This window comes from Mus musculus, chromosome 2 (genome assembly GCF_000001635.26).
Source record: "Mus musculus strain C57BL/6J chromosome 2, GRCm38.p6 C57BL/6J".
In the NCBI taxonomy this organism is placed as follows: Eukaryota; Metazoa; Chordata; class Mammalia; order Rodentia; family Muridae; genus Mus; species Mus musculus.
The window spans coordinates 178,356,207-178,368,600 of NC_000068.7; the positions used below are offsets into that span (position 1 = coordinate 178,356,207).

At 36.6% G+C, this 12,394-nt stretch overlaps 1 protein-coding gene and 1 pseudogene across 7 annotated transcripts in view; both read right to left on the bottom strand.

Moving 5' to 3' along the window:
- Sycp2 (synaptonemal complex protein 2) overlaps positions 1-12,394 on the bottom strand; it is a 62,482-nt gene that overhangs the window by 10,912 nt on the left and 39,176 nt on the right. For all 7 annotated transcript variants that reach the window (XR_003953467.1, NM_177191.3, XM_006500664.3 and 4 more), the window contains 9 exons: positions 12,268-12,304; positions 8,636-8,700; positions 8,492-8,549; positions 7,210-7,265; positions 6,734-6,785; positions 4,100-4,262; positions 2,503-2,540; positions 1,889-2,065; positions 234-432 (listed from right to left, as the gene is read on the bottom strand). Coding sequence is in view for 6 of the 7 variants with exons in the window: in NM_177191.3 (NP_796165.2) it covers positions 234-432; positions 1,889-2,065; positions 2,503-2,540; positions 4,100-4,262; positions 6,734-6,785; positions 7,210-7,265; positions 8,492-8,549; positions 8,636-8,700; positions 12,268-12,304 (845 nt within the window). In the remaining variant the exon portion in view is untranslated. The remainder of the gene's footprint in view (positions 1-233; positions 433-1,888; positions 2,066-2,502; positions 2,541-4,099; positions 4,263-6,733; positions 6,786-7,209; positions 7,266-8,491; positions 8,550-8,635; positions 8,701-12,267; positions 12,305-12,394) is intronic.
- On the bottom strand, positions 4,833-5,909 carry Gm18662 (predicted gene, 18662; annotated as a pseudogene).

Sequence of the window (12,394 nt, forward strand, 5' to 3'; positions counted from 1 at the left end):
TCGAATCATTTAATTTTTAACATCCTAAGATGAAAACCTTGGATATCCTATTATGTTCTGAAGTTGGCAAAGCAACAACAAAACCAAAGTAATTGGCACTAACTGGTTTAAAACGAACTTTTAAGCACCTATCTCAAATATTACAAAATCAGTCTTTAAATATTTCCATAGACTCACAAAAAGAAACCGTTCAGTACTCTAGTAAAACACGAGGGAAATGGGGAAACACTGACATCTCATCACTTCCACAGAGGACGAGCTCCTGGACACAGACGCAGAAGACAGGCACAGACTGTCTTCTCTCCCTTCTCTCAGCCGAGAGGAGTTTTTCTGTTCTTCTGATGGCTGTCCTTTCAGCGCTTCTGAATTGAAGACTTTCTGTTGTTTCTCGGGCAGTTTCTTTGTTTGGGCTCTGGAATGGATAGTCTCCTCCTAAATGCACCAGTAACTTCAAATTATGCTCAAATACACTTAAACAACTGGACACATGAGTTACACTACAGCATTGATTGACTCATTACTATACAAGACCATAACATGAACTTAGAGATTAGCAAAAATATGTTCCAGTATACTAGGAAAATATGTTGACTACACAGTCTGTAATTGTCTGCAAATAGAATATTGTTAAGGGTTCAAAGTTTAGAGAAAGTTTAGGTATCAAGTTTAGAGAAAACAGAATTCCTAAATTTCATAGTGCTTGAGACACTAAAGTTTGTGTGCCAGGATGGTGAAAGGAATAAGACTGTGGATCAAACCAAAAGCACTTGAGAAACTCGGGTCTTTGCTTGGAGTAAAAGGTAATAGAGAATTTGTTATAGTTCTGGGTGTACACTGGAGAAGAGTTTGAAAAGGCATTTTTTTAAATGGATAAGATGAATGACTTAGAAAGATATTTGATGGTGGGTATGATGACATTAAAGCAAGAAGTAACAGAAAATATGGTGATTATTGTCAGATCTAAAGGAAATTTCACTTCTTCAAATTCTGAGGGTTAAACAAAAGCCAGCATTGTTCAGGAAGCTGGTTCCTCTACACCAAGGAGCAGACTCCCTATCACTGGGACAAAGAGACAAATAGCTTTTGATGGTGCCTGTTAGCATGCTGGCCTCCAAGAACCTATTATACATTCCAGAGTCCATGCTGGCATCCTGGTTCCTCTCCTTCCACTCCTTATCCTAAAACTTCTCCAGCTCAGAACCTTCCCTGCCCCCAGGTTTTCCTTATAACCCTGCTATTTTGGCTATGTGCTCCCTCCCCATCCCCCTCTCTCCTCTTTTGTGCTCTCGTGGTCTTCTTTGCCCTCACACACTCTTTGTCTTCATCCTTTTCCCCTAAACCTCCTCTCATGGCCATGTCCAGTCTGCTGGCCTTGTTCAGCCTAATATTCCCCCCGCCCACTCCCCCCTGCTTTGGATTTGTCCAGATGTATCTGGCTATACTTTCCCCTGATATCTATAATAAAAACCTTCCATTTAACTATACCTTGGAGCAGCCATGTTAGTCAGTTTATACAATCATGTTATAATTAAAGTGTTTCAGGCAAGTGATAACAAGAACACAAACAAATGAGCAAACGGTGGTTTAATGGGTTAAGATCAACATAGTGTTAGTTGCCAAAGTCTGATCTTCATCATCAGACTGGGCTCAAATTCTCTCTACCACTTCCTCAATATTTGAGTTTTAGTATCTTGAGCCTCAAATTCTCACTTGAGCTTAAGATAGAACTGCTCACAGTAATTAACCATCTACACATCAAATTTTAAAGTAAATATGAAAAGTTAAAATTAGCAACATGTATGTTATAGTTTCTAAATGAATACAAACAAAATATTTAGTATAAGAAAACTAAATCTAGAGATTATCAATTTTAATTGTATTTATTTACCTTTGTTGGCAGTTTATCTTTAAACAAATATGAACATTCTTTTTCACTCTCTGATTCTGATTCTGAAGTTGAAAGATCTTTATAATTTTTTTTTGTTTTTGTTGCTCTTCGTGGAAGTCTGGTTCTCCCATCTACAACTACTTCATAATCATTTTTCATACTGTTTTTATTGAGTACCTTTAGGAGAAACATTTCTGAATATTGTAACATTAGTAACAGATGTATCAAAAATATAAACTATTTGCTACAAAAATGGCACATTGACAATTGTATATACAATATAATGTAGGGATGAAATAATTTTTGATTAGAAAAACTTAAGTGGTTGTATTTTATGTTGCCATTCCTATCATATATCACTGCTTTATTCTCATCATGCAATATCTAAGATGACCAGTATTCTTCAACTTTAAGTGTGTGCGTATGCACATGTGTGCAGGTACACACATCTAGAACCAGAGGATTCAAAATGAGGACACTGATTAAAAATAAAATGTGATAGAAATTAATGCAAAGTCAGGATCAAGAATCAGCTATGGAAACTGGTAAGAAAATGAAGGCATGGCACATTATTGTTATAATAGACATTGAAAGGTACATTATCTCTTGGTTACCATTGTGGGTCTTGGTTGTCCTTTTTCCATGGATGATCCTGCAATTCAAGAAAATAAGATTAAAATTTTCAACCAATAAAATTTTCAAAACATTTCTGGAAGTATAAATTTTAAATCATAAAATAATAAGCCCCTTACCCTCAGTGCTTTTAAATATTTAATAAGCTTCCCTGCTTCATGTGACTTCAAGCCACCATAACACAGGGACCTTAACCTCAGTTTTTCTGTTGGACAATGTGGTCTTCAGGGCTGCCAGGCTACTTTGGGGGCAGGCCCTTTCCTAACACTTTGAGGCAGCCAGATTATACTACATCATGATGGAAAATATATCTTTAGATTGATCCAAAAACTTAAATATTCAAAATGGTAACTTATTAGTACTTGTTATAGTGTAAATTTCCTGCCTCCCTTTATGTATTATCAAGCTTTTAAAGAATATTATCACCCATGAATCTACCTTTAACTTTAGGAGCCTCTGGGTAATGCTGAATCTACATGATCTCTTTTACTGTCCCTAATAATCCCTATGCTAATCACTTTGCTGAAATCTGTTCTCATTCACTTGCTTAAAAAAACTCACTTTAGGTATGTGCCTCTAATCAGACACTGAATTTCAAAACACAGTGTATCCTGTATGACAGCCTATGGTTTGCTCTACTTTGTACGTCACACTTTCCTAAGACTTAGCCACATTATTGATAACAGTTTTAGTCCCATTTCCTTCTTGTTTTTCAAGCGCAATGTATGCCATCTTTTTATATTTCTTTGAGAGCTAAAAGTGAGATTATCAAAGCTATGGAAGCAATGCTTATTTACAAGAAGTCTTCTAATATAGTCAATAAGTCAGCTCATACATATTAAGCTAACCATCCAACCATTGCAACAAAATAATTGTCATACAAGAATTTTCTAAGTATTTATTGACTGCAATATGTAAAACCTCTGTCACCACACTGAGATTCCTAACGTTCATGTTTTAAATAAATATCTTTCCTCTAGGAGAGCATTTGCATCTTACATTTCTCCAAAGCTGCTTCTAAACACTGCTTCAAAGTCCAAACTCAGACCAGATCTAGCCTCATCTTTCACTATTTTGTGATAAATATAATGTATTCTAGCTACCTCAATTCATTCCCTGACCATACTATACTATTTCACACTTGTCTTACATATAATTCTGCTTCTTCATGCATCTGGTTGTACTCTTTTTTTTTTTTTTTTTTTTTTTTTTTTGACAGGGTTTCTCTATGCAGCCCTGGCTGTCCTGGAACTCACTTTGTAGACCAGACTGGCCTTGAACTCAGAAATTCGCCTGCCTCTGCCTCCCGAATGGTGGGATTAAAGACGTGTACCATCAATGCCCGGCCTGGTTGAACTCACCTTTTACAACAATCACCCAACATTTCTAAACACATGCCAAAATTCACATCTATTTTAACTTCTTTCTATGCCAACCCTCCTTTGACTGGCCATTTTTAATCTTGAAATAAAAGCTAATTTCCTTAAATTATATGTAAATTTAATTTACAAGGCCCAGAACATTTTACATAACTGAAATAAAATTATGTGCAACATAATCTAAAAAGTAATTTCTTACTTGATTTTCTACTTTTATATTTTGTTGTGTTTTTATTTCTACTATAATCCATTAGTCTTTTTGTTTTTGGTTCTTTTAGCCAGCTAATGTCAGTCTTGCTGTCATCACATCCACATTCGGTTTCAGTGTCACTTAAGAGAGTTTTCTTCTCATAACTTAACATCTATAGAAAGAAAAATCAAAAAACACGTCTTATGTGACATATATAGTAAGGTAAGCTCCTATATACTCCAAATAATAAACTAAATGCTGGTTGAGTTTTGCAAATTTCATTGTTGTCTGCATGTTCATTCAGGAATGGTAAGGGTTCAAACTCAGGGATTTTTTTATGGTAGGCAAAATTTCTACTACTGTGATAATTCTTAGGTATAATTTTTAAAAGCATTCCACAATTTATCAATAAATGGAATTTTATTTCTCATGTTGTCCATGGTTAGTTAGACAAATGCTGCAGTGAACAGTCAATGCCAGATTAACTAAAGTCCCCATTTTCACAATATTCATTTATACAAAGAGAATGCTCAGCACAGCCCAACACAGTCTTGGTTTTCTTCATTTTGAAGTTTTACCTCAAGTCATCTTCCAATGGTATACATCTAGCAACATAAGTGACCATTTTTCAGCTTATCCTCACACTAAATTCCCTGAGAAACATATCATATGAAAAGTTGTAAATTTGTCATAGGATTGGCTATGGTTTTCAAGGTGCCATTTTCCAAACTAGTTTAGTCCACTTTGGTAACTGTTCATTAATTTGAAATTCTCTCATTTAATTCTCAGTTAAGTGAGCACAGGTCTCATTGTATTGTCCATCATATCTAAAATAATGTGTGTTCTGCATCAAGTGAACTACATACAATATGAACGTCTGCTGGAAGGGTGAAGGCTGAATTATCTGTTGGAAAAACATCAAGGCATTGCTGCTCTCTTGGTAACTTCATTTTATCTGTTTCTCTTTGTATCTTTCTTGCTGTTATGCATTTCATGTAAGTTACCCTTTTTGAACCAGCATGGCTTTCATCTTCAGGTTCCTCTTCTATTTTGTCCCTTTTCAGTGTTTCCATACCCACTCTTATCCAGTTCATTCACACTAGTTTGATTAGATGTGCATAAGTGAAGAGAAATTTTGAAAGCATAAAGTTGTCAATATCATATGCAGATTTAGAAGGAAAAGAAGTCCAACTTTCTTCAGTTTGGCTCTTCTATAAAGGCTTTGTAGGTGGAGCAGTGAGTTCGAGGACTAAGCCTTTATTAACACTTAGACTAGCTCATTATTAACGGCTATGATTTGAGGTTCCTGCTACTGAGAATCTACTAGACTCAAACCTTTCAATGCTACTTTTCTTAATGACCACCATCCTTTGTGTTCTAGATTCAGAACTTGGAAGGTATTCTCAAGCATTTACAAATAAAGATGAGTGTTGATTTGCTTCTTCCTTATCTTCAAGATTTAAAAGTAGAAAACCCTTAGCCCCAAATTCGCACTGCCCCTTTGCTTCCTTTATTTTTGTTTATTGGGTATGTTGTTTTTGTTTTTTCCATGGATCCCTTGAGTTTTCTTCCAGAATAAAAACCCACTATGATAAACTGAATGCCACCATTCAGTGTCATTCTGGCTCATTGTGTACACCCCTCCATTTGTTAATCTCTCAAAATTCCCTTCACAAAGGCATCCAATACCAGAATCAAAGCCATCTGAAGAGTTGTCATCAAAAACTCACATCATGATTTTATATCAATGAAAACTTCAGATCACTTCTCAAAAGACAATGACAATGTATATTCTTGACAGTACATTAGGAAAGTTAAGCAGATGAAGCAAGGGCACACTAGTCTCACCTCCTGGCAATTCCTAATTCCAACAGTACTATACAGGTAGGATTTTTTGTACTATTTCCTGGTTTTACTATTTATTTTGTAGTCCCTGAAATGATATACAATAAAGATCCTTAACCTAAGACAATTTGACAAAGCTACCTGTATTTGAGTTTTAAAATTTTCATGTGGCTATCTTTTGAATTAGCCATGTTCCTTGAAGAGCAAAAATCTCTTCATTATTCCACTTACATATAATGTTGTACTTATCTATTTCAGATAAAATATCCAATCTATGAGCCAAAACACAGTAACAGAGCTCACATGACTGTGAAAAGTTTGCCTGAACACATATGGAACTGACATTTGGAATGACAAATGGTTGTAAGCTGCCATGTAGGTACTGGGAACTTGGGTCCTCTGGAAGAGCAGCCAGTATACTCTCAACCTCTGAGCCATCCCCCTGCAGCCCCTGAAAGTTACCTTTAAGCACCAGCATGTATTTTATTTTCTACTTCAGTAATCTCAAGTATTAAAAGGTTTTAAAAAATACTCTTTTAAGGTTTCACTTGTGTGATATGTGTGTGTGTGGTGTGTATTAAGCCACATGTATGTAATTATAGGCAGAGTCTAGAAGAGGATATCAGATCCCATGGAACTGAAGTTACAGATGGTTTGTGATCTACCCAATGCAGGTGCTAAGAACCTGCTTAATACTCTTGTGAAGAGTATTAAGAACACTTAAATCACGAAACTGAGTTCCCCCTCTAGTGCAAGAAATATTTGGTTTTAATTGGCATATTACATGTTATAACTTACTCTTTTATCTTTTGTTTTGAGAAAAGGGTCATGTTCATCATGATTCTTTACCCTGGAAATCAAAAATACACATATTATATTTAAGCACGTTTTATATTTTGTTTTCTTCTAACAGAGCACACTGGAAATTACTAAGATTTCAGATTTAACTCTGTCACTAGTTTTAGCAATAGCTGGGTAATGACCAGGTTATTAATCCTTTCTGACCTCAGTTTTTAAAAAATGAGTTTGAATAAAGGACTGATTTTTCAACTCTATGATCACAGTCATAATATTCAAATTACCAACCTTTTACATACTCACTTTAAAAATAAGTGCCTATGTAACAACACAGCTAGAGTAATGACAGTGGGATCTTAATGGCCTCCTTTCATATGTCAAAGACTCAGACAGGATTAAGGGGAATTGTTATTTAAAAGAAAGTAAATGGAGCTAAATAGAATGTGATATACTGAATTATAATTTTAAAAACTTACAATTTTAATGAATTATCCATACTGGCTTCTCTAGTTGTAGCTTGAAATTCTTGGATCTAAATGGAAAATAAACAGAAACAAAGAAAAAAGACATGTCAAAAATAAGAGAAATGCAAAGGAAAAAATTATCAAAATCTAGTTTCTTTTATTTCAGAGAATAAGAACTGTTCATTAAAAATCAGCAAATACCATAGTATTTGCTGTTTAAAACTAAACACATGCAGAAAAGTACACTGAGAGAAAAACAAACCAGAGTATGTTTTTATCACAGTAAGGACTAGTGTTTTTCTTGAGACAATGTTTTATGGTAAAAATCTCTCACATTCTCAGACTAGAACTTTTCCTGGACCTCACTCATATAGTAAATAATACATGTTGAAGTCACTTAAGACTGACCACCTACAAATTAATTACTCAACCTTTTTTTTTCAACTTCCCTTTAAAGAAAACAATGTAACAAATGACTTTACTTGCCTTAGATTTCCCACATAATCAACTTTTACAACCCTTAACAATGCTTATCTTTAATCTTAAGTTATACACTCTTCCACACCCATGACTCAGAATAAATGCACAAGTACTCTAATAATCATTTGCTAAAGACAGCAAAAATAAGAGGTTAAAAGCAGTCTTATAAAATGAACATATACCATAACACTGAACACAATATGTGTCTATCTTTTGATAAAAATGTCAAACTCTGTTACAGATTTCTGTAAGCAGTCCTCATTCCTTCCCCAACATGATGCTCTCTGTGCTGTTCAATAAACACAGACCAAAAAGCATTTTGTTAGGAGCACATTAACACAGAGAGAAACAGACACAAGGAGAGATTCACAGTACAACCTTCAGGCAGGCAAGGATTCAGACTCATAAAACAGAGAGAAGATGTAAGAAATAGAGGGAAAATGTTAAAAAGCGAGAAGCATTTTAGTTTCTTTTTCTTAATGGGAAAAAGAAACTAAACACAATGCTATAACTAACTTAACACACTGCTGATGATTTTGAGTTTATTAATGCATTCAAATGACTCACAATTTTCTTTAAAGATCAAGTCTAAGGTACTGGGAATTCCCAGTTAACTCATTTTTTTCTATATTAAAAAATAGAAAAAACTACCTAGATATACTTATGCTTGCTATCCAAATATACCATTTCATATTTTAAACACCGTAAAGTATATCTCTCTCAAGATGTATCTCAAATGTATGCTCATAACTGTGTACAGCTGTAAGGTGACTACAGAAGAACTAAGCACAAAATCAGTGGATTTTTAGCTTACTCCAAGTTTTATAACAGGTTCATCGGCACCATTCAAGCTGAAATTATATACATCATCCCTGTGAAGCACAAAGATAAATGTTAGCATGACTGCATAAGGAAAACACCCACTCTCTTCAAATAACAAACATGAAAATGTACTCACAGTGGACATTCAGAAGTAACATTGACAACAGTTGCCTTCAGTTTCCTGTAACTCTTTCTCTGAACCTTTTGCAAAACATGAAAACATTTAAACATGAGATTGCAAGCTGCATCAGACTGAGTCACATGTACAACTCAATTGTGGAACATCTTCTAGTTGTGCATTCAACTAACACAAATCCAGTATTTGTAACATGTTCCTATGTAAGAATGAATCAGACTCATTGATCAGTGGAATAGAATTGAAGACCCAGAAATAAAACCACACACTTACAGTCACTTGATCTTTGACAAAGAAGCCAAAAATACACAATGGGGGGGGGGGGAGGGAAAGCATCTTCAATAAATGGTACTGGTCTAACCGGCAGTCTGCATGTAGTAGAAAATGAAAATAGATTCACATTTTTCACCTTGTACAAAGCTCAAGTCCAGGTGGATCAAGAACCTCAACATAAAATCAGATACACTGAATCTAATAGAAGAGAAAGTGGGAAAGAGCCTTGAACTCATTGCCACAGGGGGAAATTTCCTAAACAGAACTCCAATGGCTCAGGCTCTAAGATCAAGAACTGGTAAATGGGACCTCATAAAACTGGAAAACTCACAAAGGGCATAGTCAACAGGACAAATCGGCAACCAACCTCTTGGTTGTGGGAAAAAGTCTTCACTAACCCACAACCAATAGAGGGCTAATATCCAAAATATATAAAGAATTCAAGAAGCTAGCTACCAAGAAACCAAACAACCCAATCAAAAAATGGGGTGTAGAACTAAACAGAGACTTCACAACAAAGGACGCTCAAATGGCTGAGAAGCACTTAAAGAAATGTTCAAAGTCCTTAGTGATCAGGGAAATGAACATCAAAGTGACCCTGAGATTCCACCTTACACCAATCAGAATGGCTAAGATGTAAAGTTCAAGTGACAGCACATGTTGGCAAGAATGTGGAGAAAGAGGAACGCTCCTCTTCTGCTGGTGGGATTGCAAACTGGTACAGCTCTGGAAATGAATCTAGAGGTTTTTCAGAAGACTGGAAATAGATCTACCTGAAGACCAAGCTATACCACTCCTGGGCATATTCCCAAAAGATGCCCCACCATGCCACAGGGGCACATGTTGCACTATGTTCATAGCAGCCTTATTTGTGATAGCCAGAAGCTAGAAACAACCTAGATGTCACTCAATAGAAGAATGGACACAGAAAATGTGGTTCATTTACACAATGTAATACTACTCAGCTATTAAGAATGAGGACATTATGAGTTTTGCAGGCAAATGGATGGAACTAGAAAATATCATCCTGAGTGACATAACTCAGACCCAAAAGGATATACATGGTATGTACTCACTACTAAGTGGGTATTAATCAAAAAAGTATAGAATTCCCAGGATACAATCCATAGAACTAAAGAAGGGTAACAAGTCAAAGGGCCCAAGTGAGGATGCTTCAATCCCACTTGGGAGGGAGAAGAAAGCAACTACAGATGGGTGGGAGGGAGAGAGGGACCTGGGTCAGAAAGGTGACAGGGAGGGGAAGAAAGGAACATGATCAGGTATTGGGTGGGGAGGGGCAGGACTGAAGGCCTGAACACCAGCAGAAAGAATCGAAACAAGCAACCTCAGGAGGTAGGAGGTTGGGGGGACCCTCTAGAATGTACCAGAGAACTGAGAGGTGAGACACTCTCAGGACTGAAAGGGAGGGACCTTAGATGAAATGCCCTACAGTGGGGAGAGGGAACTTGTAGAGTCTACCACCAATAGAAAGACAGGTCATCAAGAATAGGGGTGGGGTTGCCATCCCACAGTCAAAAACTCTGACCCAGAATTGTTCCTGTCTAAAAGAACTGCAGGAACAAAAATGGAGAAGAGCCTGAGAGAAAGGAGGTCCAGTGACAGGCTCAAATTGGGATCTAGTTCAGGGGGAGGAGGCCCCAAGGCCTGACACTACTATTGATGCTATTGTGTACTTACAGAGAGGAGCCTGGGATGGCTGCCTTCCAAGAGGGACAACAAGCAGCTGTAATAGTCAGATTCAGATATTTACACTTACACCCAACCAATGGACAGAAGCTGGTGACCCCTGTGGTTGAATTGGGGAAAAGCTGGAAGAAGCTGAGGAGGGGGGCAGCCCCATAGGAAGACCAGCAGTCTCAACTAACCTGGACCCCCAAGGTTGATCAGGCACTGAGTGACCAACCAGGCAGCATACACCAGCTAATATGAGACCCCCAACACATATGCAGGAGAGAACTGCTGGATCTTGACTCAGAGAAGATGCACCTAACCCTCAAGAGACTTGGGGCCCCAGGGAGTGGGTAGGTCTGGTGGGGTGGGAATGAGGGGGTGAGGATATCCTCTTGGTGATGAAGGTTGGGGTAGGAGGTATGGGATGTGGAACAGAGGGTAGACCGGGATTGGGATAAAGACTAGACTGTAAAAAGAAATTAAAGAATAAAAGTAAAGAATTGTTAACCCTCCCCCAAAAGAATGAATCAATTGCTTAAAAACATCTCCCAAACTACTGTCTTGCAAAGACAGTTTAAAAACAAACAAAAGATCCTAGCAAGCCATTCTATGTCTCTACTCAATTCAATAAGGACCAATCAGCAGAGACAAAGTAGGTTTCTGAACAAGAATGGGACATGGTTAAAGTTGGGAATTTTGGAAAGTAAAGAAGGAAGTGTTTAAATGTAATGAAAGGTCTGGCACAAAACATGTTATAACGAAAAGAAAACTATACATGTCTAGTGTAATAACAAGCCAAGAGTTGGAGAGCGGACCCTTGAAATTTAACAAGTTAAGTTAACATATCTTAAAAAACTATAAATGGTAAGTCAAAGAGGATCTGTACTTTTAAGCTCAAACAAACAATAAATATTTTAACAAAATCAAGATTCCAGGATTTGTTAGGATACATGGGATCAGCTAGCAAAACAAAAAACAGTAAGATAATGTGATAGACAGAATCCAGACTAAATCATAGACCACCTAAATGAAAATACTGGGTCCCTACTTGAAGCTATTTTTATGGTATGGGGGCTGTACCTTGTGCTGTAGACATGGTAGGCCAAGTGCTAGACACCACAGAGGTATATCCTTAGTTGTCTTCTTTTGAGACAGGGTCTCAGTAAAAGTTATCTAGGTAGTCCCTAAACTTGTAATCCTTCTGCCTTAGCTTTCCAAGTAACTGGAATTATCAGAGTATACCACATGGTCCAATTTAAAAAGAATGTTTTCTTTAGAAAACAGAAAGTTAAGGAACTATTTTAAGTAACTTGTGATGAAATTTGTCAATTGTTATAAATCCATTTAGCAATACTCTATAACTTTAAATCTAATTCCCTTTTCTTTTTTTTAATATTCATTCTTATTTTATGCACATTGTTGTTTTGCTTGCATGTATGTCTGTGTGAGGATATAGGATCCCCTGGAACAGGGGTTACAGACAGTTGTGAGCTGCCATATGGTTGCTGGGACTTGAAACCAGGTCCTATGGAAGAGCAGCTAGTGCTATTAAACTCTGAGCCATCTCTCTAGCCCCACCCCAATTCCATTTTCTAACTATTACTTTAGTGCTTACAATCAAATATTGAGTCTGACTGTAAAAATTGGTGAAATTAAGCAGCACCTACCTTATTGAACTGCAGATCAGGTTTTTTTGAAAATCCACTACAAAAAAGATAGTGACAATATTTAAGGAATGACTCAGTTATCAGTAAAATGTTTTTCGTAAACACTATTATAAATACTAAGACATAT